The sequence below is a fragment of the Nipponia nippon genome, unplaced genomic scaffold, assembly GCF_047370975.1.
Source record: "Nipponia nippon isolate SJK-2023a ecotype South Korea unplaced genomic scaffold, ASM4737097v1 scaffold_11, whole genome shotgun sequence".
NCBI classification, from domain to species: domain Eukaryota; kingdom Metazoa; phylum Chordata; class Aves; order Pelecaniformes; family Threskiornithidae; genus Nipponia; species Nipponia nippon.
This window is the reverse complement of record NW_028262302.1, coordinates 25,263,512-25,290,071: the sequence shown is the minus strand read 5'-3', so window position 1 is coordinate 25,290,071 and position 26,560 is coordinate 25,263,512. Positions and strand designations below refer to the sequence as shown.

At 48.4% G+C, this 26,560-nt stretch overlaps 1 protein-coding gene across 7 annotated transcripts; it reads right to left on the bottom strand.

Annotated features, from left to right (window-relative positions):
* Window positions 1-621: 621 nt before the first annotated feature.
* Window positions 622-26,371, bottom strand: SIX4 (SIX homeobox 4). 7 transcript variants are annotated; one of them, XM_087747964.1, is made up of 5 exons: window positions 25,500-26,371; window positions 23,236-23,924; window positions 20,146-20,731; window positions 13,740-13,907; window positions 622-722 (listed from the first exon to the last, which is right to left on the bottom strand). In XM_087747964.1, the coding sequence occupies exons 1-5, from the start codon at window positions 26,363-26,365 to the stop codon at window positions 656-658; spliced, it is 2,376 nt and encodes a 791-aa protein (XP_087604090.1). In that variant the 5' UTR covers window positions 26,366-26,371; the 3' UTR covers window positions 622-655. The 7 variants fall into 7 exon arrangements, 4 of the variants coding, with proteins under 4 accessions (XP_087604090.1, XP_087604089.1, XP_087604091.1 ...); XM_087747963.1 differs by lacking the exon at window positions 622-722 and adding an exon at window positions 4,934-6,038; XR_015702382.1 differs by lacking the exon at window positions 622-722 and adding an exon at window positions 5,955-6,038 and having other exon boundaries at window positions 13,149-13,907.
* Window positions 26,372-26,560: the final 189 nt, after the last annotated feature.

The window sequence follows — 26,560 nt, the reverse complement described above, 5'->3', positions numbered from 1 at the left end:
GAGGGGTCGGGGGGCCCGTCCCGCGCCCACCGCCTCGGTGGGTTTCTGAGCAAGCTGCAAGAAAGGGACCTTTCACCTCTCATTAGTGATGCCATCAGTGGCTTGGCAGAGCGGAGCTGAGGTCATGTTACATATGGCACACAGTCTGTTCAGCGCCGGCAACGCCAGCTTTGAAATTTTAGAGAGGGGAAAGGTCACCTTGCGTAAGCCGAGGTCTGGGGGTCCCCCGCTCTCTCCGCACCCTGGGTGGGTCTCCATATGCCGCCATCGTCGCCAGCCTTGCTCTGCCTGGCCCTGGGAGATGCTCAGCCGTCTGCTCTTCTGCCTCCTGAATTCGCAGGGAATCACTTAAACGAAGGGAATACTTTCACGCTGCCTTTCCTTTTCCTTTACAGAAAGTCTCTCCCAGCACTATTTTTTTTCCCTCTCCTTTCTCTTCCCAGCATAAACCTGTCTCTAATGACTGATTATTTTTTCAAACAACGTATAACGCAGCTTTCCAGGAGAAAATGTGTTGTCTCTCTTTATCAGCAGATCTGCCCAGACGGATAAGTTTACCCTTCTCCGACCTGAGTGTATAATTTCATAGACCTTCAAAAGAGTCATGCTTCCATGGTGATTAAAACTTCTCGCTCCTGAATCTTGCTGGGGTATTTCAGGTTTCATGCCATCGGATCTTAGAAAAGCACATCTGTACAGTCGTATTTCTTTCATCTGAAGAGCTGGAAAAAAGCAAACCCGATATATTTTGTGTTTGAAAATATACAACACGTTATGTTAAATTAATTCCTGGTGTAATTCACTACGTTGAATTTTGGTAGGATCCTGTCGGGGCTTTACCCGGAATGATTCGGAGGTGCCGGCTGCGGGGAAGAAGTTACCGTTTTCCCACGTGTGACGGCTGACAGTGTGAGTTCGTGCCCCTTCTCAGCCCCGCTGCGGAATATTATTTTGCAACCTTGATTTTTTAAATACATGGGGCCTGATTCTTAAGCTCTTAAAGTAACTTGGATGGGAGTTTCTGGCATGCAGCTGTTGCAGAGAGATCTTCAAAAGGACATTTGCTTCTACGCAGGTCATCACCAAAAAGGCTCTAAATGAAATAGATGCTTATCTTGGGAATCCCTGAGAAGCTGGAGCTGAACCAGCATGCGGTGGGGATTCAGGATACACTGTTCTGCCTGCTCCAGTGAGGCATCCAAACAGCCGCATTAAAGGGAGCTCGTTCCGATTTCCTACTAATAGGGCTACTTGCATGGATTTTAATTTTTAAATAGGAATAGTCTTCCGCTGCCTGTCAAAGAGAGGGGGTGGGAGCGGAGGTATGAGATGGCTTCTGTTCAGAAATGGAGATGCTGAGATCTGTCTACGTTTTTTGTCACAAACGATATTTTCATAGCACGGGGCTAAACTGTGCTCTTAGTCATTGAGTGCAAATCTGTCGATTTAAATGGAGTTCATTGCAAGTGGGAAGGGGATTTAGCCATAATTTTCCGCTGCTGTCTAATCACTGTAGTCTGAAGAAAGCAACATATGTATAATGGTAGCTGAGATGCAGGAGGGGCAGAAGCTTTCTACCAATGAGAACCACATTAAATAATTAATTCCCAATTGCCTTTCTACATTAGTGCTTTCAGCTAAAAAAGCCGGGCGGCTTTGTAAGGCCCCAGGCAATGAAACATTTGGTGCATTGTCAGTCCAAAAGTGGAGGTAATAGATATCCAGGGCGGGCTGGAAAAGCGCTGCTCTCCATCCTACCATTTGCATATTCCAGCTGTGCAGCCTCATTCCTCAACCCCTCCTTTGCCTTACTTAAGTTTGACAGGACAGCATCCCTCCTGAGGTGGCTGCTGAGGAAGCCGAAAGTGTATTTATTTTACTGGAACCAGAGGAACTTAATGTTTGAGTCTAAAAATGGAGTATACAAAAGTTGGTCTCTCTTTTATCAGCAGACCAAATCTGACGGGTTAATAAGGAAAGGAATGAATTTCCCCCTCCTTTCCCATTTGCCCCCCTTACCCCATCTGCAGGTCCCCCAAGCTCAGCCTGTCATCTCAGGTCAGGTTGGGATCTTTCGGGCTCGTACATCATTCGCAATAAAGATCTTGCCATGAGAAATGAGTTAACAAGCCTTTTGATGTGCAAGGCATCAGAGACTGCTCCGCTCACCTTCTGAGATAAATATACGTGTGCGTGTGTGTATAAAGCTGAAGAAGAAAAGGAAGCGTTGGAATAAATTGCCTGGGGAGGTGGGAGATTCTCTGTTAAAAACAGGTCTAGACAAACATCTGTCAGAAAACACCGACGTGTATTTGATGCTGTCTTGGAGCTGGGGAAAAGACTGAATGGTGTTGTCGAGTCCTTTCCAGCCCAGAGAGACCATAGGTATATACACGTATGTATACATGCGTGTGTGTGTAGGTGTATATATTTGTGTGTGTGTGTATGTATATATTTCCAAACTTTCAGTGAAAAGCTCTTGGCCTCCGTGATATTTTGTGGCAGTGAATCATGTAGGCTAATTACACAGAGGTTTGCTGTCTCTCGGTTTCATTAAATTTGAGTTTCAGTTCCGTTTAATTTAATGTCCTTTGTGCCTCGAGCGGATCAGATCACAGTGTCTAATCTACCCAGCTGCATTTTTCTCCCCTTTTCTTCAGCTCTTTTTATACCAAGTGAAGTCCCTTCAATTCTGGGAGCTTTTTGATGATTCCACTTATTCCCAAAGCACATCTGTGAGCCTGCTTGGGGTTACACTTCTTGAGGTAAGGTCACGATAGTAGAAACTTATCTTTATTACTAGATGCAATGGATAGGTGCCTAGAGAAGCTGTTTGGCTGAGCAAGAGGATGGCATGAAAGATTTGGGGTTTCTTTATTATTATTTTTGGACATGATCATTTTCCAAAGCATCCCTGTGCTTTAAAGATAACGTGGTCACGGCCACCGCTGGCACCCCTAGAACTTCTTTCCAAGCATGCAAACCTCAGCAGGACCGCTGGAGCTGCAGGCTGCGTTTGAGGAGCGCGTTGACAGCTTACTTGTGTTTATGCATGGAGGACAGGCTGTTACCAAGGGCCAGGACTTGCAATTCTTTACACAGGAGTTAATATTAAATACTTCTGTTAAAATTCATTTGAAAGAGAGTTTTATCACTGTGACACATGGAGGCTCCCCTGAAGATGGGGTTCTGTGCAACTCAGCATTGGAGATAGAGGAGAGGCTGTTCGGTGACAGAAAGCTTATACTCCAGGGAGGTGAAAAAGGGTTTTGCAGGGCTGGTGTGGAGGAAACTGTAGAGTAATTCCTCTGTCAGTACCCTAGAGCACGCCTACACCAGGTGATGCTTATATTCCCTGCAACCCCCCAGAAGCTGTGTCCCTGGACCGCGAAGCACCACTGCACCTCCCTGGCGAGCGCCGGGTGCAAGCCCGGGATGCTGCAGTGAGCTGCAGGAGTCAACGCCAAACTGCGCAGCAGAAATGGAACCTTGAATTTCTGAAGCCAAATGCTAGAATGAGCCAGGCTGCAAAACTCTTTGTGATCTAGGCTTTTAGCCCCCCGCTACTAGCCTTCATGAGGCTTAAGAGATGACTTCTCTTGCTCGTCCATCTTATCCTTCCAGAAGATCTTTGTCCCTCATAGCAAAAGCATGAGGACAAAGTCTAGCAACTGCATTTGTAGCCTGATGTACGAGCTGCGATCACCAGCTGCTACGGAGTATATTAGTACACTAGGACGTACTCTGCGATGACCGTGGAGGGGACACACCGCTACTTCTGCCGAGCCCACAGCAAGGCAGCAGCCTCCAGCCTGGGGACAGGCAGCAAGCCCCGACACTGCCCCAGCCCGAGCAGCCCGAGCTCCTGGCTGTCCTCAGGCAGGGTTTGCAGAGTAGCTGTGAGATAAGTTCACCTTTCGGCCGTACCCTCCTGGCTGAGGAGGTGAGCTGAGCTCTCCTGCATGTTCATTGAAGGGCTGCGAGCAACAGGGAGAAGGTGGCTTGTGAGCTCCTCGGGGAGCAGGCTGCACAAAACCAGCGGGGCTCTTCCAGGGTATGCTGCACCTCAGCTCACAGTGATACAGGTTTTGATGCCAGGACAAGGAACTCTTTGCAAGCCAACCTCTGGCAGAGCTCAGTAAAGGCAGAGGCGAGAGAGGGGAATGCGACTGTCCCCTATAAACACGTCCAAAAGGAAAGATCTGTTTAAGGGGAAGGACAAAATGGGCGCAAGACAGACGAGCGCAGGCTGGCTGTGAGCACGCACGAGCTGGACGTTGGAGCAAGGTCTCCAGCCACGGGTACGTGATGCTCTGCAGAAATCGCACTGGTTTTACAAAGGAGCTCAGCGCGTGTAGGAAGGGGCTGAGGTGGGGTGTTCCCCTGCTCTAACCCTTACTATTTAAGCACCACTTTTCACAAGGTCTGCCTGCACAGGGTCCGGCAGGCACGACACCGAAGGCAGAACTTCCCGGCCAGCGAGTCCTTATTTGCCCTTGCAGAGCGGCACATTTGAATGCACCGGAGGCATCAGCCATGTCAGACAGTTTTTCAGGGAGAAGGCGGAGGAGGAAGGGGGGTGTCTTCCCCCCATTTTGTTTTCTACATTCCTTTTGCTGGTGAACCGTTACCGTTGTGGCTGGGGCGGTTTGACTGATGCTTCTTGGGTTTGTACTGCAGCCAGCGCTTCTGATTCTGTCTGGCCACATATTGTATTTGGCTGGTTGGCTCTCTCTAAAAATTCCTCTTTTTTTCATGTTTGTTTTTTTTTTTTTTTCTCTGTGGCATTTTAATATCTCACAACAGGCACCTTTACAAAGAGATTAAAGGTCTAAAAACGAACAGTTGTTTCATAGGCAAGCTTTAACACAGGTAACAAGTAAGAACCCATTGTAAAAGAGAATTCGGGGAGAATTTCTTAAGTGCGGGTAACACTTTTGAAACCTTTCTTCCACAGCACTGAGGAATTACAAACAATTCCTGAGCTAACATTCATGCAAACCAGCAGGAATTACTCAGGTAATTAAAGACTTAAAACCATATTAGGAGAAACTAGGAGAGAGTGAAGCTGTATTGACCTCAGAAAGTTTCTACAGCGATGAGAGAAAATCCATATGCTTTTGGATGGGGAGTGGATGCAGTTCAGCTATGGGGAAGGAAAGAGAGGAGCCCCAAATCCTTTATGCTATTCATTCCTTTAACCCTCTGGTAGAAAAACCATTGGAAATGTAGTCGGGGCTGTGCTGGAAGTGGCTGGGCACCACAGGCCTGGCCTTTTTATTGAGCTTAGAGAAAGCACTTCAGAGCCGTGCTGGGCCCTGGGACGAGGGGGGAGCTGGATGGTTGGGACTGCGCAGCCAACAGACTCATGCAAGGAGCAGGGGTCCCTTGGCAGGGGGATCAGGACTGGGTTTGTCCTACTGTGGACTTTCGTAAATGCATTTTTAACTCAAACCCTTTCCTTTTGGTGATTTAGAGTATATTTTTTTCCCTCCCTTGCCTGAGAGGATTTTTGGGAGGGGTACAGTTCCCATGTTCTCCCATTCTCCATTAAAGCTTTCCAGCTGGTAAGTCTGGGGAGCTGCTCGCCAGGCGGGGAGTCTTTTCCTCCTGCATCCATCCTCTTCTGCCTGGCACACGGGGTGGGATGCGTTAGCAGGTGCTGGAAGCCTGCAAGGGGAGGTCAAGAGCGACCGCAGCACAGAGCCCTTCCCAAGGGCTGGTTTTGGCAAATGCCCGCCCGGCCCAAGGGCCAGAGGACTCCTCACCCCAAGGGAACAGCATGGTCTTGGCCACATGAAGACATCTCGGGACAGGCTGAGGCTGTGGCCATGCCGGAAGGTGCTTGGTTACAAGGACTCTGGGGCAGTGGTGAAATGAAGCACAGGGAGATAGCGGCGTGGAGGGGGATTAGTTAATTAATGTACAGCTTGATTAGGAAGTTGGAGCCAGGCATGCGAGCCCCGCTCTCCTCCTCTCCCATTCCCGGTGCTGACCCCTCTCGCCGTGACTGCGATGTAGGAAGCTGCTGGAGTCCACTGTAGGAAAAGTAAATATTGTCATTTCAAATACAGAATGGTTTATTCTATAGCAGAACAGAGGGTGCCTTCTCTTTGAGAGGCCACACTGAGCTTGGGGGGATCATAGCCCACACAGCTGCCAGCGAGGCGGCTCTTTCCAATAGCTGCAAGCCCTGGTGCCAGGCGTGCCACCTTAAACCCAGAGGTGAGAGGGGGATGTGTGTGGGGCTGGTGTGAACATGTCCAATGGCTCCAGAGACTGTCCATTGCCTCCTTCCCGCAGGCAGATCCTTTGCTTGTGCTTGGGCTCAGGTTGGAGCAAGGTGCCCAGGGCAGGATGGAGCTGCTGCGGTGCGATGGGAGCTGCGCGGGGCGCGTTGCAGCGGGAGCAGGCGCAGAAGCCAGTGATGCCTGGGGAGAGGACGGGTACGGGCTCTGCCCTTCCTCACTGAAGCTGTGCGACCCTTTGTATAATCCCTTTAGCTTCGATGGCACCGTGGTGATTTACAGCACTAATGCTTTGATCCAGAACATGTTGGACCATGGGACATGAATTAAAATATGAGAGATGACTGCAAAGCATAAGTTTCCATTCCTGGCCAGCTATTTTGTGAAGGCATGACTGCAACCAAGTGTGAAGATCTTGCAGGAGATGAGGGAAAACCAACCCAGTCTAAACAGATTTGTTAGAATGTGAATGGGAGTGCAGCAGCGTAAGTGCTATTAATAGGATTTACACAGATTAGTAAACTAATCTGTGCATTTCAGATTGGATTTCATATTATGGAAAAGAAAATTAAGCCACATACCATGCAGACTTTCCAGGCAGTGATTTGTGAGTGTCATCTATTTGATGGTGGAAGTGGCTGCTCAGAAAAGTTGTGGCAGCTCCCTCGGGTGGGTCGGTGACACCCACCGGGAACCCAGGAGGGGAGAGCACGCTGTGTAGGGTGCAGAGCTGTGCTGGCGGGTTCATGAGGCAGACAACGAAAGGAGCAGCACTGCAGCCTGTGCAAGCAATGGATCTTAAAATGCACTACCAGGCGGTAAGGCAGCGCCCAGGCTTGGCTCCATCGCTGCCGGTGCAGAGCGGTCCTCCTGACTCAGCTAAAATGAATGGGGAAGAGAGAAGCGAAGAAGAAGGGCTCATAAATAACTTTCCCTTCTCTGTACATGGCCTGGAGAGGAGCAGAATTGGGCAAACATTATTGAAATGGGAAGGAGCAGGCCCAAGGACGGAGCGCTGTTTCTGTGCCCTGCTCACGCTCCTCCTGGTGCCAGCGTACAGGAGGGGGGCAGGAACAGGGAGGTGGGTGGCATTAGTACAGCTTACGGAGGGACCGAGCACCCAGGCCAATTCTGAGAACTCATCTGTGTCAGGGGTAAGTTTAATAGTATTCTAACAATCCATTATCTATAATATCTATATTATAGGTTATATATATTTAAATATGTATTTTGTATATATTGTGTGTTCCATCAGCAGGGTCTAGCCTCAGTGTTTCGACTGTGCCATCCCATCTGGGTGAATCTCAGCCCTGCTGTTCTCTCCCCTCGAGGGAGGGAAGTGCTGTTACTTCAGTTGTACTGATGGGGAGATGGAAATCCGGATGTTTTGGAACTGGAGTTTTGGTCCGCAGCGGTTAACATCAGGTAATCTTGGGAGATAGTTACAGTTCAGGTTACTTCTGAGTCAAGATTGAAAAATAAAGGATAAACCATCTTTCTCTTTGTGCTCCCTCTTGTTTTGCAAAAATACAAGCATTTGGAACATTTCACCCCCCATTATAGTCAGGGCCAGAGGAAAAACATCATTACCCTTTCAAATTATTGTTTTAGGCCAAAGCTTTAAAACTCAAAGTGAGCTGAGCAGCCCAGTGCTTTTTCTTATTGCAGCATCTTGTTATTTTGAAGCAAATAAAAATCCCAAAGTCGATTTGATTTGCCTGGGAGAACCAACGTTTCAGAGTTTTCCTGGACCGGGATTGAAGGTGGTAGCTAATACAAAACACGTGATGAATGTTTCTCTCCCTATTAGCCTGCCTTCTTTCCCACAGCCCTTGAGGTTTGTCTTGTCTTCGCTAAAGGTGATAACTCAACAGACAACCATTTGTTACAACTGGGAGCCATTTGCTTATGATAATTATGGCTACACTGAAACGCAGGCTTGTATGCAGGCGTGTATTTAGGTGTGGTGTTGAACCGGGGCCTCGAGTAACCTGGCGTGGGACTGCTTGTGCCGCCAGTCTCGGTGGGAGCTGCCAGGCACGGGATGCTCTGGAAATCCTGCCTGAGTTATATAGGGATGTAAAAAGAATTTGCTTGAATTCCTTAAAAACAAAACTGGTCTTACAAGTGCTGATTTAAAGAAATGCGTTTGCATGCTATTTTTGGGGGGTTGTGTTTAGGTCAGTGCAATGTTTCCTTAACTTGAGTTATACAGAGGTTTTTCAAAAATCAGCTATTACCTTCACTGATTAAACTGCAGTAGTCTAGTAAATTAACCCAGAAGTCTAATTTTAAGTTTATGGAAATTTGGATCCAAAGACAGCTTCAACAAATATTCTCCTGAATTTGTAGACCATTTATTTATTTTATCGCTAAAATGGTACCTTTTTGATACCCTGCTTTATTCTCTTGAAGTGTCTTGTTGCACACAGTGTTACCAGACCCAAAGGTTTGGAAAGCGTGCGGCTGGCCCTAAAATCGCGACACCAGCTTTGAGATAAAATGCAGTTAGATAGATAAATGTGATATACCCATGTTTATATGTATTCTGGTTTGGAGACCTTCAGCACCTCCAAATTTATTTATTTTTTTTTAAAACCAGGAACTTAAGAATGAAGTTGAGCAGGACGCTGTGGCCATAACCCCCCTGCCGACTTCCCCTCTCTCGCCAGCTACTAAATATTGCGAAGCGCATAAATTGTGAAAGCTGGCAAATCAGAACATTGCTTCAGTTTAAGACTGAGACTTGAGGCCAGGAGATTTCAATCCTGTATTACCTGGAATATATCATTACTGACAGACTCACTGGGATTCGGTTTCTACCAGCTATAAAGTGGGATTCTCAAATTATGTCATGCCAGCCTAGTTGCCTTTGATGACATGATACGCCGTTTGGAAAGGGAAGAGCCATTAGATGTGACACAACTTGGCATCCGTCAGCCTTTTGATGCTGTTCCATGCCCTGATGAACTGAGGAAACGCGATCTGGGCAAAGCCCCCGTAGGATGGGTGGGAAATTGTTCTGAAACAGTGATTATCTTGTGGTTCCAGGTCAAAATACCACGATCTCTTGAGCAAGCGTTTCTACTCAGCACGGTGCTAGTCAGTATTTTCAGGAACATCTTGGATGTTGGAAGAGGGTGTGCTTTTTAAATACAGAAAATACACCAAGATGAGGAAAACTGGAAGATAAACTGGCGATTCTGCATGAGTTTCACAGGGTGGAGACCCTTGTCCAGAAACACGGGCTGTGGCATCTATCATGGACATAGAGCTTGCAAGGCAGGAGGCATTTCTTCCACTGGCCTTGGCTCTGGTGAAACCTAAGCAGGAGTATTATCTAGTTTTGGGCTTAGGTAGGGCTCTCCTATTGCCTTCCAGTCTTGTAAGTCTATATTAATAGCAGATGCTTATTTCACAGGGATATTTCATTTATTATGGCTTGTAAAAAGATCCTAAGAATTGAGAATAGTTAAGAAACGAACAGAAATATGCTCTAAACTGTACTTTAACCTAATCCTCCAGTCCTTCAGCAAATGACGACTCCTTGTTCGTGTGAGCATTGTTCACCTGAACAAATCTTGCTTTTATAACCCAGCCTGTGAAGATTCAGATCTTTGGGGGGAATTTGGAAGGAACAGGAGCACTTCTTAGCCATGTATATGTTAGCCATACTTGCTGCCATTTCTGGGTAACAAACATAAACCAAGAGCAACTGGTCAAGTAGTCTCATTTGCTGGGACTGACATTTCCAAAGGCACAAGATGAAGTTCTGGCTTGATACTCAGGTTAGCCCTGCCTTTGGTTTGCACAAAAAAAACCCAATAGCTATAAGAAGCTATTCCTAGAAGCTAAGGCCAGAAGGGGTTTACTGAGGCCGCCAGCCCCGATGCCGTGCGCAGCAGGAGGTGCCAAATGTCCGCCTGGCACCCCTCTGCCAGGCCAGTAAATTGTTGGCGTTGCCCCGGCCGAGCCCGGGGAGGGCTGGCTGGCACGGCCCGATCTCCGTCCTGGGACCAGGCGTCCTGCAGCGCTGCCGGCCGGTGCAAGGCGACCGTGCCCGGTATGTGCAGCATGCCTCGTGCTCCCGGGAGCGCTTCCAGGCAGGCTGGGCTCTCCTTGATAAAGCAATACCTGGAAATAGGCTGCTATCGGCAGCCTGCTTCCAGGTACCATTGTTTCTGGGAGTCCTGGGTCCCACCTCCCTCGTATCGCAGAGGTTTTCAGGGCTGAGGAGCTTATGGGGAAGTTGGCAAATGAGAGCAGCCCCTAAACACCCCCCTGGGAATTCATCTGGGGGGTCCTCAGGGGTCCCAAGCAAAAGAATCTGGGGGGAAGATGCCGCGGGGGCTCAGCTGAAGCACGTCGGTGCTCGCTGACCTGGAGGCTGGACCTGCTGAGGTCCTTCACCCAGCCCTCATCCTCGTGTGCCTTATTTCTCTGGCCTGATGTTGGCTGCCTTCTTGCCAAATCTGGGGGAGACCAGGCCCTGCAGGGAACGTAAGAAGCAGAAATACCACGAACAATCAATTTTGAAGCTCTGGGAAGAGCGTTATTACATTTATAGTCAAGAGGAGGAGAAGGGCTACAGCAGCCTTCGGGAAGCTAATGTCATTCCCTACATAGGGGTGTTATGTGCGTAAATCCCTCCACATGCAGATGATATCACGCCCCTAGAGTTTGCAGCTCTCTTACCAATATTCCTCGAGCGTGCTTCTCCTCCAAGCACGGCACTAATAGGGCAGTAACCCCTGCTGCCTCTGCTGCTCTTCTGCCACAAGTTCTGAGCAAGGGGACAACACTCTTGCGCTGTTTAGCAGCAGGCCAGGAATCTGCATCCGTCTCGGGATCTCAAGCCTCAGCCTGCTTCACTCGCTGAGTTTTGGGACCGGGCTTTATTATATGTTGCCTGCAAGAGGGAGCAGAGGCTGCCTCTTCTGCAACTTCACAGTGAACCTCAAAGAAATTTTTTTTTTTTTGAGTCTTAATCTGGTCAGTGCTTACTTCCACCTGCATGCACACGACGCAACAGATGATGTTTTTTTAACACAGACAACCTATATATTTGTATGTCCGTTGCAAATGTGCTTGGGTTGGTATAGAAAGTGTTGCATTCCAGAACCGCCTTCTGATTCCCCTGCCTGCCCCTGTTTGCTTAGGCAGCAGTAAATAGCAAAATCTCCAGCATCTTCCTAGGACATGCGTAGGCTCTTAATTATCATTTGTTCTTGATTTATTATTTTAAGAAACCACGGGCTTAGGACATGCAAGAGCATGCACAGCTCAGGCTGTGGACTAACCCATCCTCACCTCCCGTAAGCATCTCCCTCCCTCAGCTCCTCGGACGTGGTGGGAGGTGCGTCAAACCTTTCTCAAATTGCTTTGGTCTGGAAGTGGGCAGCTTTGGTTCAGGGCCCGCGTGTGCATCACCCTGATGGGATGATTCAGGCAGCAGCGGTTTCTCTGGAGCCTGAGTGTTTGCAGGCTCAGTGATCCCAGTCCAGGGCCAGCCTATTTACCAACAGGGCTTTGCTGGAGGCTTATGTTGCTATCGGTCAGCATCAGAAGGGTGGCTGTAAACATAGCAAATAAATGAATGAAGCAAACTCAGCTTTGGCATAAGCAGCAGGTCCTCCTGCTGCTGTCAGGGGGCATTGCATCAGAGCCGGATCGGGCTCCTGGGGCGACGGCATGAGCCAGTGGGCAAAGCAACAGGGGGAGTCAGAGACCTGGCTTTGCAACCTCTGCACCCACTGCCAGCGTCGCCCTGGGCACATCACCTCTTCTGGCTGCGCTCCGCTCCCCTCCCAGCTTGGACTGGTTTTATTTCTGTATACTGTAAGCTCCTCAGGGGAGGGGCTGCATTTTACAGCTGCAAGCGGTATAAGGGACACCACTAACACCGAAATAATTGGCTGTCAGTTTGCAGAGTAGAAAAGAAAACGGTGTGGTGTAACATTCTGCAGTCCTTTTGGGTAATAGAAGATCTATTGCAAAGCACTTTGGCTGCAACAACAAAGCTTATTGATTAGCCCGAAGTATTCAAAATTGGGTCTTTGTGCCCGAGAAGTAGCAGGATGAAGAATTAAAGTACTTACACAAGAGAATATTGTACGTGAGTTATTGAGTAACCATCAGCTCTGCTCCAGCACTGCTCAGTTCCTCTGGACTGCGTGCAACTTCTGAACATTTTATCTTTTTCCTTCAGCTTTCGCAGGCGTGTGCCAGCTTCTGCAGCGTATAAACTAGGTGCTATTTTTATTGAATCTGGCTTTAATGTAGTAGATTTTTCACACGTGTGTTGGTTTTTTATTGTTGGTCTCATTCCTGAACTTTCTGGCACCTCTAAGTGTAAAGTCAGTTATGTGCACATTGTTTGGCAGATGAATGCCTATTTCTGGGAATCATTTTCCTTCTAAAATGTATTTTTATATTAAAAATGTGATCTGTATCCATAACTGAGATATACTGTCCTAACACTCCAGCCCAAAGACTTCTGCAGCCAGAGATCACCACAGTGGGCGATGCAGCCCTGTAAGGAGACCTCTGCTTTCCAAGCCATGAGCATTTATGTTAAGATCTTGTTTTACTGACCCAAACTCTGCCTCTTGGAGCAGGAAAATTCCCTTCTGATCTGGCACCGGGGAAAATCCAGCCAGAAACAGAGGATAAAGCGCTGTCTTCCAACATCGCCTCCCTTCCCAGCTCATCTCCCTGCTAGATCAAGAGCAACCGCCCGTCTCGCCGAGCCTCCCTACTATCAGCTTTATCCCAGCTACCGCCTTGGCAGCCCCCGGTCCTCCCTCCAGCATCCCCAGGCCCCGTCTGAAAGGCGGGGGCTCGGGGAGGCAGCTGCCCACCCTCCCGAAGGTACTGTCCCCCTTTTCTCCATCTGCGTACAAGCTGCCAGGGAAGAAGTAACCGTGGCTGTGTGTGGTTTTCTCGCCCAGGGTGACCTGGAACACATCTGCAAAGCCCTCCGAAGTAGCAGGAATGTGCTCCGTTAGGACATGATTCATCCTGCATACCGCATGGGTGGCTGCTCAGGGAGAATTCTGACATTTGCATACGCTGAGACTTTCCGCTTCTCGGTTGCCCTCAAACCCCTGCACTTTGTTGGGTTGAGCGTGCGGGGGCTGCACAGTCAGAAACCCCCTCCTGGAGGGGATCTCCCCCAGCTGGAGCCAACCCAGCAGCGGTGCTTCTCCCCTCGGCTGTGTCACGGGACAGAAATGAGAGGAGAAGCTGCTCGCAGCCAGGCTGAAGGATGGCTTTAGACCCTCAGCCCTGCTCCAAGCAGGGCTGGGGTGGAGCTGCCATCCAGGGATCAATCAGGAATTTGGTATCTGCAGGGCAGGAAAATATTACCACAGTCCTACTGCTCAGGCAAAACCAGAGCATGGCAAAGGGAAGCGCTACGAACAGGAGGACTGAGTCACACGCTGCTTCTGGGAAGGAAAAGGAGTTGGGCAACAAGGCAGTTGTCTCTACCTTAGGGCTGCTCCCGGGTAACTGGATTTGCTTCGGCAGCTGCAGAGCGCGAGGCGGCTCACCCCCAGGCAGAGGAGGGAGAGCTGCTCCCAGGGCTGGCAGGCGGCTCGCTGCGCTTTGCCACCAGGACCACCGTCAGCAGCACCGCGTGGAGCGAGCGGGATGCAGCTGCGATAAATGGGAAAGATGGAGGAACAGTGAGTAACGGCAAGGAAAGGTAATGTCTTAGTGATTAAGAATTTAATAGGTACATACAGCTGGATCTGACTGTTTAAAAAAATGAATCTCACAGACCTCATCCTGCTTCCTATGGCCTAAATACAATTTAAGAGGTGGAAGGGTGTTTTCCTGCTGGCATGTGCAAGCTGTTAAGTATCTCTCATGTATATATAGCTTCAGTGAGGGAAACTATTTCACCTGTACAGGTTAGTCTGCTTGAACTTACTGTCATTCGTTTTGGCATCAAAACCATAACTAGGCAATCCTGGTACTCGGAGCACAGATCTGAAGTAATATGGTAATGTGTTTTAATCCTTTAATACCACGGCAACATAAATTCCAGGCTGTTCTCAAAAGTCTGCCAAAACCAGCTCTGATACCAAGTGCAACATTTTAAAGAAAAATTTCAACAAATACAAATTTAGCAAGTAAGAATTTACCTACCCAGAAAGAAATCCTGACATAGAAAGCATCCCAGTGCCATGGGAGCCGCAAGTAAATAGTGACTAGTCCTAACTAGTAGGTGGAAATATATTTCAATAGTATCTATCTAATTATGGTATAAATTTGGTCTGAGACACAGATTTAATAGCTAGGTTCAATATGAAATAGAAGATTTATGGTTTTTAATTTAGTATTTTAGAAGCAAAGTTAGGGCCTGACAAAACCCACTCAAGTCAACAGAAAGTCTCACTCTAGCTTAAGTAGGCTTTAGATCAATTCCCTGGTGAGCACAGGCGTTCACAGTTGCCATCACCTTCGCAATGAGTCATTAAAAGCAGAGTTTCTGCTTTAGATTGCTTTTCTAACACAAAATTCAAAGCCTTCACATTATATCCAAATAGAAATATTTACACAAGATGTGTATAAATATAAAGTTTATTCAGTATAGTGTTTAGAAAAATAAGTTCACATCATCTCAGAATACAAATAAAACACTTAATTGTCCAGGCACAAACCCCTATTACAGTACAACAAACATACATACTTTAGATCTCTTTGGTTGGGTAATTAAGCACAGATATGTTTGATGATACACTCTGGGGCGGCATCATCTAACAGTGCAGTAAAGACTTCTGATTATTCCCTCCTCTAATGCGTACATTCTGCTTAAGTTTCGTATTTGTTGTAAGGCACAATAAACCCATATCGCAGAAATAACTGGTTAGTTCTGGACAAACAGTACATGCAGCAAAAGAACAAACATCCTCTGAATGTGAATCCTGAAAGTCGGAAGATTCACCCCCTCCTTGAGTTCAGAAATGTAAGAAGCTAGTTTTAAATTATATGAAACATACAAGTAAGGTATAAAATATCCTTCAAGATAATAACTGCTAGGAGATAGAGGAAGACGTCAGGTCTCCTTGCTTGTAAAATGTCATTACTTTCGTTTCCAGAGTTATAGAATTACTATTCTTTTTATGATTTGAGATGGTTCTCGACCACAAGCACTAGGCCATTCATGCCCCCGGGAGTCCTGCGTACGCATTTCATGAGAGACTGAAGGGATGCACGCCCTTGGTTGTTCATCTGCCCTGGCTAAGAAAAGTGCACAGGCACTGGAAATCCACATACGGGAAAAGCTCCTGTGCACACGGGGCCAAATTCTGCCCTGCTTAATTTAACTGAAAATAGTTATTGAGGTGATTTGGCAGGATTTGAAGTCAGAATCTGTCCATTAACCTCAGATTGATAGTACTAACAATAAAGATGGTTCCAGCCTTACTTCTGGGTAAAGCAGCTTTCTGAATGCGTCTTCCTGAATCCACAGGCAGGGTAAAGCAGTAAATGGAACGAGGTATATGCTTCAATAGACTGTGACTGTCGGTTATAACTCTCTAAGTGTCAGCCTTGTGCTCTGGTTCATACTGCCACCGTATAGCAGGCCAAATCCATCCCTGACCCAACTCCAGTGAAATGAACGGACCATATTCTCAGCTGGTGGGAAAGGACATTAAAGTTGATAGAACTGTGCTAGTTTAGCCCAGCCGAGGACCTGGCCGATAGATGTCCATGATTTATGTGGCTGAAATGTTCTTTTAGGTAAGACCACAGGAATAATGCTGCAAATAGTCCAGACAGAGCATTCAATTGAATATATTTCTGGTTCTCTGCAAAACTTTGGGCAAAACAGAGAGGCAGCTTTAATTAAAAGTAGTAAAGAACAAAGGGTTTTTAATATCATACTTTGTAGGAATTCACTTAAACTTTAAGCATATTTTTCAAAGCTGAGTCCGGGACCAGAAAAGTAGTAGAATTTGGCAATGTTTCCTGTAAGATTTCCAGTGGACTTACAAGTTACAAACATATGTGAAGTTGAAACGATCCTTTATTCTCATCCATAACAGAGAGGGAGGGAGGAGAAGGAACATGTATGCCAGATAGACATACCTTCCATTTAAACAACAGAATGCGATAATAAGGACTGTCTGCGGGGCTTGGACGCTCACTGCCGTTCACATGTGTGGGATGTGAGCATCCATATCCCCTAAAAACCATGTAAAATCCTCAGTTTGGGAATCAGTGGAGCAATGCCTTATTTACAGCAGCCGAAGATCCGGCCCCAGACACTTTTTGGGGCTTTGCGTACTGTCTATTTAGAGCAGTTAGCCTGCTTGCTTGAGGGCCACATAATAAAAACCGACCCTTATTTTACAGTAGGAGTAAAACTACTATTTAAATATCTATTTTAAAAACACTGTACCGTGCAATGAGTCTTTATATTGTGCATATGTACCTGCAGAAAACATGAGGTTATAACTACGTTATCTGGAGGGAATGACACTTATTTTCAATGGGAGAAAGAAAGAGTAAAACATAATAATAAAATAAGTTACTTGATATCTGGAAGACTAGAATAGATTAATCTTACTTTGTCCCAAACCACTGCTTTTATGTACATCCTCCGCTCCCACTGAAGAGTGGGAAGTCTCCTGTTAGAAGTACCAGACACTCCAAGATACGCGCCACTGTAACAACATACACAGTTTTCACGTCGACTGTGCTGTAAAGCCATGGCATTCAGAGCCTCAGTAACACAACAAATGGAAAGGAGGAAAAATTAAAAAAAAAAAAAAAAAAAAAAAAAAGAAGTAACAGGTACTGGCATAACACCACAGTCTTTTCAGTTATGAGACCCTATCACATCAACAACTGAGAGAGTGCTCTGAAATACTCTCTAGCTTGCCTCCAAATATAGTCTGAGCTTCACCGATGAAATGTTAAGCCCCAAACAACTCCTTCAGAGCCACGCACACGCTCTCCATTAATATGACAATGATGCAAGGTCCTTTTAATTTTCCAAATGCTTCAACAAATTCATGCAAAGCAGACAGAGCTACTGTTATCGTCATCATCATCTTGGTTTTATGGGCGAAGAAGAGGTGAGAAGCAGATTGCTCGTGCTGGAGCCCAGCAAACAGATATACAAGCAGAGCAGAGAGAGCTCTGGACTATCTGATTCCCTGCTCACGCGGAGATCCCCTGAATGTCAAGGGAAGTTGTGCCAGGGGAACATATAGCTCCGTGTTCTGCTCGTGATAATCTCCGCTTTAAAGCGCTTGCCTTAAACACCCTTTTTGCTCGGGAGCACGTGGGGACAGCCAACTGCTTACGGGCTGCTTCTGTTTGCAGAGCATCCGTGACTCGGTACAGCTGCAAAGTGCACGCCTTGCACGCTTGCTCTTCCCTTTCCCTGCAGCCCTAGAGACTCTGGCTCGCAGCGTGGACTCCAGTGCTTACCGACAGAGCTCAGCTTTGAGGTTCCACAGAACACCTTGCAAAACACGCTGTATTCAATATAGTGCAAAACAATAGCGAGAATGCCTATGCCATGCTCACGGCGCGCAGAAGAAACCTTCATTCCTCAAAGGCTTTCCACAGAACCAGTTAACAACCAAGACAGAAACAGACTGGGATGTGCTACCTCTATTCTCTTTCCTTTCCATTTTTTTGTCCTTTACAAGTGATCTTGTTTTGTCCTGAGCCTGATTCAGAGCCCACAGAAGCTTATGAAAACGTTTCCCATTGCCTTCCAAAGGCTTCGAACCAGGCCCCTGATGAGGATGAATACATGCTTTAGTTACTGTATATATTCATATTAGAATAAAAAAAACAACAAAACAAAACCACAAAGATTAACAGCATGTCATTTTTATACATCTGCATTCTTATTATTATTTTAAAGCTCAAGGATGTGCTTTCCCATGCTACAAAAACTCGTCTGGAGGAAAGGTACGATCTGTTCCACCTGCCCAGAGCCCGCCTGCTTCTGCTGTCCCCGGCACAGCACAACGGGGCGAAGGGAGAGGAGACCCATCCCCAGCCAGGCAGAGACCACGGCTGCTCCCACGAGCCATTCGGGCAGCTGCAGTCTCCACCATCAGCCCCCACGCTGCTTATTCTGGAAGGGTATATAAATACACGTTTAAGTGCACTCCTGGATGGGGGCCTGCCTGCTTGAACAGCAGCTGAAGCCCTCCCACACGGGCGGTTTGGCCAATGGGTCCGTGTAAACATGGGGCTCCCTTCCCAGGCCTGCCCATCCAACCTTTCCTGCTCATCTGCCTGAAGCTGGAGCCAAGACCTTTCCCTTGGCACGACGGCTCTGCCCGTGCTCCCTCCTCTGGACTCCTCCTGCCCTGCTGACATGGTGCGGAAGGACCTATCTTTGGCTCTCTGCACCGCTAGTAAATGTCACCCACGATGACCGAAAGACTTAAAACTCTTACTCGTGCAAGTAGGGGCACCGAAGTCAGCGGGTTCTACTTGCAGAAGTAAGGCATCAGGATTTGGCCCTGAGGACGGATATTTGCAAATCAGTGTTTTTATTCCTCCTGCCACTGTGCTTTAGTAACAAAGATAAGGCCACTAGGAAGAAAGGCACGTGGAATTCTGTAAAAAATACACAAAAAGGTTCAACTAATTCGCAAATTACTAACAAAACAAACAAAAAACCCCTGAACACAAGGACAGAGGGGGTAGAGACAGGGACCTCCTGGGTTTGTGAGACTGGGAGTTCATTTTCTAGTTTCAGTGTGATTAACATTTTACTTTTACAGTCTATTGCTTGAAAAACTACAAAAAAGTAAAACCTTGTCAGAAATAACTACGTTTACTTCCTGCTCAAACAATAAAAATAAATTAAACAGCCAGAAAACGTTTTCCTTTTCAATGCATTGTGTCTAAAGTGAAAGGGAACATAAACCATAAATAAAATCCATTGTACTAATTTAAAAAAAGTCTCCTTTAGAAGAACTGAAACAATATTTACATTCATACTGGAGAGAAAGCTTCTGAGTTGCATAATTAGAGTTTCAAATGATGCTTTTTCTGGTGCACTGACAAAATGCTAGCTGTAGCATTTAGAAACCTGTAACTGTTTGATGCGAGATTTTTGGTTTGAATGCAAGTCTGCTGGAAAAAAGCAAACACAGCAGTAACAGTATTATTTATGATTTTGTTTCATTTCTTAACCTCAAACAACATAAAAGTAGCCGGTGAGGTATCGTCTAGAGTTCCTTAAAAATTTTTCAATGCCCATGGACTAGAAGTAAACAGCAAAAATGACTGCAATTGTTACTACCTTTTTGGAGCGAGATTTTTGTTTTCTATCTAAAGTTAGGAGTGTATACTTACTGTTGAGAGTATGTTGTACTATGGAGAGTCTAGTTAAATTATCAGGGTAGTATCTCTTAGCCAAACCTGTACCCATTCGCTCGGTACTTGCCCTGGCGTTTCCTTTCTCCTTTAATCTGCTTAAAAGAGAATACTGCATGCAAACCAAGTGTGGCAACCTAATTCCATTGCCGGAGATTCCTCTGTACATCGATTCAGACCATTTAAATGTTCTTCTGTTTTCTTTAAATGAAAAAAAAACCAAACAAACCCCAAACAAAAAAAAAAAACACTTGGTGCTTGTTAGGGCCTCAACAGGAGACTTATCTATTAAAACAGAAAGCAAGAGAAAAAAAAAAGTTACAAGTCTTGCATATCTTCATCCATCTGAACTGTCTGCAGTTTGGCAAGTTCTTTTTTGTCCGTTTCCAGTTCTTCACAAACCGTGTCAACCATGTTACTCATAACATACTTGGATTTCGAATCCAGCATCATTAAATTGCCAGTTGACTTACTCTCAGAATTAGGTAAGAAATTCTCTTTGACGTCAGGTACGGCTTGCAGAACTAACCTGTGCTCTCTGACAAAATCTTGATGTACTTGTGCAGAGGGGTGGCTGACACGGTCTCCGCTTGTAGAAACTATTTCTCCAAGCGCGGGCTGTGCTGTAGAAATGGACAACAGATCTTGACTGGTGATGAGGGAACAGTTCTGAAGGGTTGCATAGTTAGTGTTGCTGATAGATATCACGGTAGAGGTACTGGTCATGGGCGATGACATGGACTGGCTCTCCGAGATACCAGAGTTCAGTTCTGCAGCATTTAAGAGAGTTGGTGGTGTGAGGGAAAAATTATGTGAGGGCGTTACATTCACTAACGAGGAGGCCAGGGACTGGAGTCCTCCGCTGGATATATTTTCAGAAGACATGTTTACATTTAGTTGCGTGTTCTGACTGACTGGCATCAACTGAGAAAACACAAGGCTTCTTTCCAGTCCTTCTTGCTTGACAGAGCCTACTGCCTGGCCTGAATTGGGAACCGTATACACGACTGCACTCGGAGTGAGGGGGCTGAAGAAAACCTTTCCTTGCTGCACTGTTGAAGACTCAGTTGTAAAAGTTCCTCCATCAGATGTGCTGGGATTTACTGAAACATTACCTAGAGAAAGGGAAGCAAAAGAAAGGAAAACAAGGATTATAGTTGGCAGAGTTGTGCAGGCATTTTGCTAAGATGTTTTCGTCTTTTTTATGTTTGCAGTGCACACATTGCTAATATTTTACGCAACACAGAACAGCGATGTTTGTAACAGGTGAGAGAAAATTTGATATGAAGAAACAAAAGCCGTTAATAGAAGCTGCTTCTAGAAAGAAAAAAAGAAAGAAAAAAAAAACGTTCTGGTACATTAAGTATCTCTCAGGCTCTCATTAAGGAGCAAACAGTCCCTGGCCATGTGATTAAAATGAACATGCTTTGGCCTTCAGTAGTTGCCACCACTCAATTTCTATCTAAGAATAGAAGCATGAAAAGCTATTAAAGATAGTTCAGTGACAGACTACAGCTTGTGTGTGGGAAACCGGAGGCACGTCACATGAAATCCACCACTGCTGGCCAGAACCTACCTGAGTCAACCCCTGCAGACAAAGCGTCAAAACCCAGTAACTTCTACCAGGTTAACCAGGTAGTCCGTCAAGCGTTCAGATGTACTGCCTTTCACCTTGCTTTGTCACGTATTTCTAAAAGCCTAACACTACCGCATCTACCATGCTGTGTCAAGCCACCCCGCAACTGTCTGCCCTCGCTGAAAGCCATGGCGCTGCTTGTGTGCTGTTGTAGCTAGCCAGAGCAAGAAGCGGTGGCCAGAGACAACCTGAAGTTGGTTTTACTGGACATGCCATGTCAGCTGTCATTATAATCATTCCTAAAATAAGATATACTGGGTCTCAGGACCGGGTCCCACTTCAAACCCCTCTCTTTCTTAAAAGCAGTTCAATTATAATTTTAAGAGGCTACAGTTGGAGACACCTCAATTTTTTTAGAGCAGCCCTGAAGATGCATTTCTCACCTGGGGAATATTTTAGCTCCCTATTAATTTCCATTAATCAATGACGATTTTTTAGAAGAAGTTACTCCTATGTGGAAATTAGGAGAATAAAGCTAGGCAACTTGAAGTTACCTGGCAATAAGATTTCATTTACTGTAGCTTACTTAAAATAGCCTGCAGCAGACTTCACTTGGAACAGGCAGCCAGCTATCCATCCTTCTCGTGTTAAGAAAAACAAAAAGAAATCAAAGCAGCAAATATGGATCTCGACTTCCCTCTGCACCAGACCAGACATAGGGTGGATCACCCTCCAGTGGAAATTGGTGTTTTTAACAAAGGGGAAAATGTTCAGAGAGGAACTTATTATGAATCTTAGGACTTTCAAATACAATAGTCCCACGCTACTTCAGGGACAGAACTTTCTCACCTTTGCTGGCTGTCAGTTTATGCCTTGGAGCATGTGGATTAAATGGCTTTTGTAATTACAGCTGGTATTCAGACTAAATGTCTTCTCTTTTTCATCCTTGTTAAACTGTGTACCGATAACTTCCAGTGACTGCGAGTGCCGCGTTTTACGATCTTATAATTTTGCACCTATTTAGAATGTATTTGTATGGCTTCAGTGTTCCTTCCCATATTCAACAGCAAGAATAATTCACTCCCTATACACGTTTAATTCAAATAAGCTAACAGGAGCACAGTTTGATTTTCATTATAGTACTCAAGGCTCCTGAAACTGGAGAGATTCACTCAAGTTTAATCATTTTCATAACCAAAGATGCAGCGGCTAATGAGTAACAAAGCCGTTCGGTTGTGCTTTGTAACTGACCTGCTTCGAAACAAGGATCCAGAACTAGGCTTGTGCTCCCTGGGATTCTTCCTGGTTGGCCGCAAGTTTCAGTCTATGGTATGTTAAGACAAACTCTAAAGCAAACTTGGGGAGGAGCTTGCATGCTTGGCACGTGAACCTGCGATGACATATCTCCCTTGGACCGAGGGTAGTTTATCCAAATACCCTCACGTTTTATATCTACGAGCTATTGCATATTTCTGTTGTTTCCCTGCAGTTTAGTCTTTCTTAATTATAGGACAGAAAATGTATGAGCATAACTGCTTGGTCTTGTTGCATCTACAGTAATTTAAAATTTATTTTTATGAAATGCTTTGGTGAAAAAACCCGAAAAAACGAAACAACCACCACAAGAACAACAACAGTAACAATTTCCAGCTGCCACAATTTTCATTTTTATGAACCTTCTCATTAAAAGAATTCAATGGCAAATGGGGAATATTTTGAATTACTGAAGCATGTAAAATTTACAGATATTTGTGAAGACTAGTCTCACGGACTTCTGAGAAAGCATGAGATGAAAGGGGTGTAAAATACCAGACCTCCTTCTCTGCTCTTAGCAGAGGAGCTCAGCCTCATGTAACACTCTGCCCATGAGCAGAACCCATTAGAAAGGAAGGCAAAAGGCACTATTTGATGTACTGCACGTGGCTGTGGCTGAGATACAATGCTGGTGCCTTGGAGGAAAAGTACCACGGCTTCTAAAATGCAAAGTGTGCCCGATCCCAACTTTTCCTCGTACACTCTTACTGTAACAGACAAAACTTTTACCTTGTGAAGCTGCCACAGAAACGGGAGGCAGCTGCAGAGAAGAAAAACCGATGCTTCCGTTCAGCAGCTGGCCATTTGTTCCTGAATTGGGGATCTGGACAATGCCATATTGGTTTATTTGGACAGGAGCAGTAAAAGTAACTACGGAGCCTCCATCTTGGGAAGCAGCAGTTTGTACGCTTTCCCTTTTCACTTCTGAGCTCGGTATCAATCCTGGGAAGGAGACCGGGATGTTGCTGGGGCTGAAGGTGGCTGCTGTGGCATTGGGGACCGAAGCCTGAAGGCGTTTGAAGTCCTTAACATCTTCTGACAAAGATGACAGTATGTCAGTAATGGACACCCCGTTGCTCACAACGCTCGACGTGGTTTTGGGCGAATTTAAGGTAACAGTCTGCGAAGTCCCCACGCTGAGTCCATTGAGAATGACACCGTTGGGTCCCTGAAGAAAAGAGCTACCATTGAGAAAGACGGGAGAGGTACTGGCAGGCACGAGGTTTCCATTCAACAAGACGCCAGATGAGCTCAAGGCTATTTTAGTGTTTCCAAGCTGCTGCATGTAGACGGGCTCCATGTGGCCGGGAAGGCTGAGGCTGGTAACGCCGTCGGATGAGCTGGAGAGCGGATGGGGAGATAAATCCTCCTGCCCCTTACTGGATTCATCTTCTGTGCTAGGGTTGCCGTCTGACTCGCTATGGGAAAAGATGGAGAGATGACATTGCATTACCACGGCGTGCCAGTGAGCTCTGCACCAAGGGGGACTCCTTGCTTTCACACAGTTTGTGAGAGTTTTGCCGAATAATTTTTTCTGTGTTTTGTCTTTACAAGGCACTTTAAACGAATTTCAAATCAAGGGGGTGGTTTCTTAGACAAGGACACATCAAACCAGCCGCTCGCTGAGCAGAAACTTCCCGGGCTGGGTTACGGACGTGTAAATAAGTCCCCTCTCCCTGGCCATCCCAGCCGGACGACCGAAGGGGGCTGCCTGGGGCCCCCCTCCGCCGGCCCCGGGTGCCCACACGTGTGAGACCGGCCGCGGCCATTTGGTGAACGACTGGGGCGGCAGCTGCGGGGGGCGAGAGCAGGCCGGGAAGCGCCGCCCGACCCTGCCGGCCTCTGCCCGCCGCCCCCGGCCCGGGGGAAGGGAGGAGGCCCCGCCGGGGGCCCGGTCCGCGCTGCCCCCAGGTGCCGCGGGAGGCACCTCAGGCTGCGCCCGGCGGAGGGGGGGGGGGAAGGAGGGAGGGGGGCGGCCTTTGTGCCGCGCCCCGCGGGGCCGCCCCGGGCCGCCGCCGCCCCGGGCCGGCCGAGCCCCTCCGCCGGGTTTTTTTGCTGACTGGTCCGCCCTCGACTGCATTTTTCGGTCGCTCCCTCCCTCCCTCCCCCCTCGGCCGCTCGCCCTTTGATGTGTCCCGCGGAGAGGGGGCCGCGGCGGCACAATCGCGCCCTTGGTTGAGAAATGCCTTGGGGCCCTCCGCCGGCCGCCGCTTTTTTCCCTCCTTTCCTCCTCCTCTTCCTCCCCCCCTCGCCTCTCCCCCCCCTTCCCGTCCCTGCCCCGGGAGGAAGGAGGGGGGCGGCAGCGGGGAGGTCACCTCCACCTGCGCGCCTCACGGCGCCGAGCCCCCGGCGCGGCCCCTCCGCCCGCGGGGAGGGAGGCGAGGCAGAGCCCCGGGCCGGCGGCGGGCGGAGAGGAGCGGGGCCGGGCGGGGAAAGGCGCTCTCGCCCCGCGGGGAGCAAGCGGCGGCCGGGCTGGAGGCGGAGGCCTGCGGCGGGCCGAGTCCGGCGGTGCCGCCGTTGAGGCCCGGCCCGGCGCAGCGCGGCCGGCCCCGTTCCCCCGCTGAAACCCGAGCCCGGCCCGCTCCCGAGTCAGGTTTCAAAACAGAGCGAGCGGCGGGACCCCACACCCCCGCGCGTCCTCCGGCCGCCGTCAATGATTAACTCTGTCAGGCGCGACAATTAAACAAAAACAAGGGGAACAACACCACCCCCCCTCGGCTCCCGTCCCCTCCCGTCCCGTCCCGTCCCGGGGGAAGGGTGGCGGCGCGGCGGGAGAGGGGAAGGGGGCGGCGGGGGCCGGGAAGTTTCCCGGCGGTGCCTCGCATGCCTGCGTGCCCGGGCCGGGTGGGTGGGGGGTGTGGGAGCGGGGAGGGGGAAGGAGGGGAGGACGAGGCGCACCGAAGGTAAGCGCCATGTTTGCAAGGGAAGAAAGAGCCGGGAGAGGGAAGGCAGGCAGGCGGGAGAGGGGGGCGGGGAGGAAAGTTTGCTCTCACCTTTTGGACTGGGTCTCGGAAGGGTTGCGGTCCCGCTGCCTGCGGTTCTTGAACCAGTTGCTGACCTGGGTGAGGGACAGCCCGGTGATCTTGGCCAGGTTGCGCTTCTCGGCCGGCGAGGGGTACCGGTTCTGCTTGTAGAGCTCCTTCAGCGCGTTGCGGGACTTCTCCTTGAAGCAGTAAACCGTCTCCTCGCCGTCCCAGATCGTCCTGGGCAGAGGGTATTTCCTCCGCAGCCGGTACTTGTCCACCGCCCCCAGGGGTCTGCCCCGGGCTCGCTCCGCCTCGGTGTAGCGAGCCTTGTACCAGAGCTCCTGCAGCAGCGGGTGGTTGGAGGAGTCGAAGTTGTGGCTCTCCAGGATGCTGTAGAGCTCGGCGTAGATGCCCTGGTGGAAAGCCACCAGCGCCCGGGCTTTCATCAGGCTCTCGTTGCCACGTAGCAGATCGCTCGGGGGCAAAGACCACAGGAACCTGGCCAGGCGGTCCAGGTTCCCACCTTGCTGCAGCGCCTCGCAGACGCAGGCGACGTGGTCCGGGGAGAAAGCCAGGGGGGTCTGCGAGGAGGAGGAGGAGGAGGAAGAAGAAGAGGAGGAGGGAGAGGAGGCAGCGTGGTGATTCCTGGCCAGGAGTTCCGTGTGGAGCAGTACCTGGTCGGCGGCTCCCTCCTCCGCGGCGGCGGCGGAGCCTGCGTGCTCCATGGGGAACGGGGCCGCGGCGGGAGGGGGCGGCGGCGGCGCGGGGTTGAGGGCTCCCGCCGCGGCCCCGTCGGGGGGCACCTTGCTGGCTTCAGAGAGGATTTCCATCACATTTTCCTGCTTGATCTCCACCGCGCTCGTAATCTCGTCCGTGGGGGAGGCAGAAGACATGTTTCGGTTTGTTTTCCTTTTTTTTTTTTTCTTTTTTTTTTTTCCCCTTCCCCCCGTCCCCTTCTCCTCCTCTCCCCCCTTCCTATCTCTCTGGAAAGTCCACTCCTCCTCCTCCTGCTCTCGGCCGGCTCTAGCCGATCAGGTTTCCTCCCGGCCACGCAATAACCATTAAAGATCGCTGCTATAGCAAAGCAG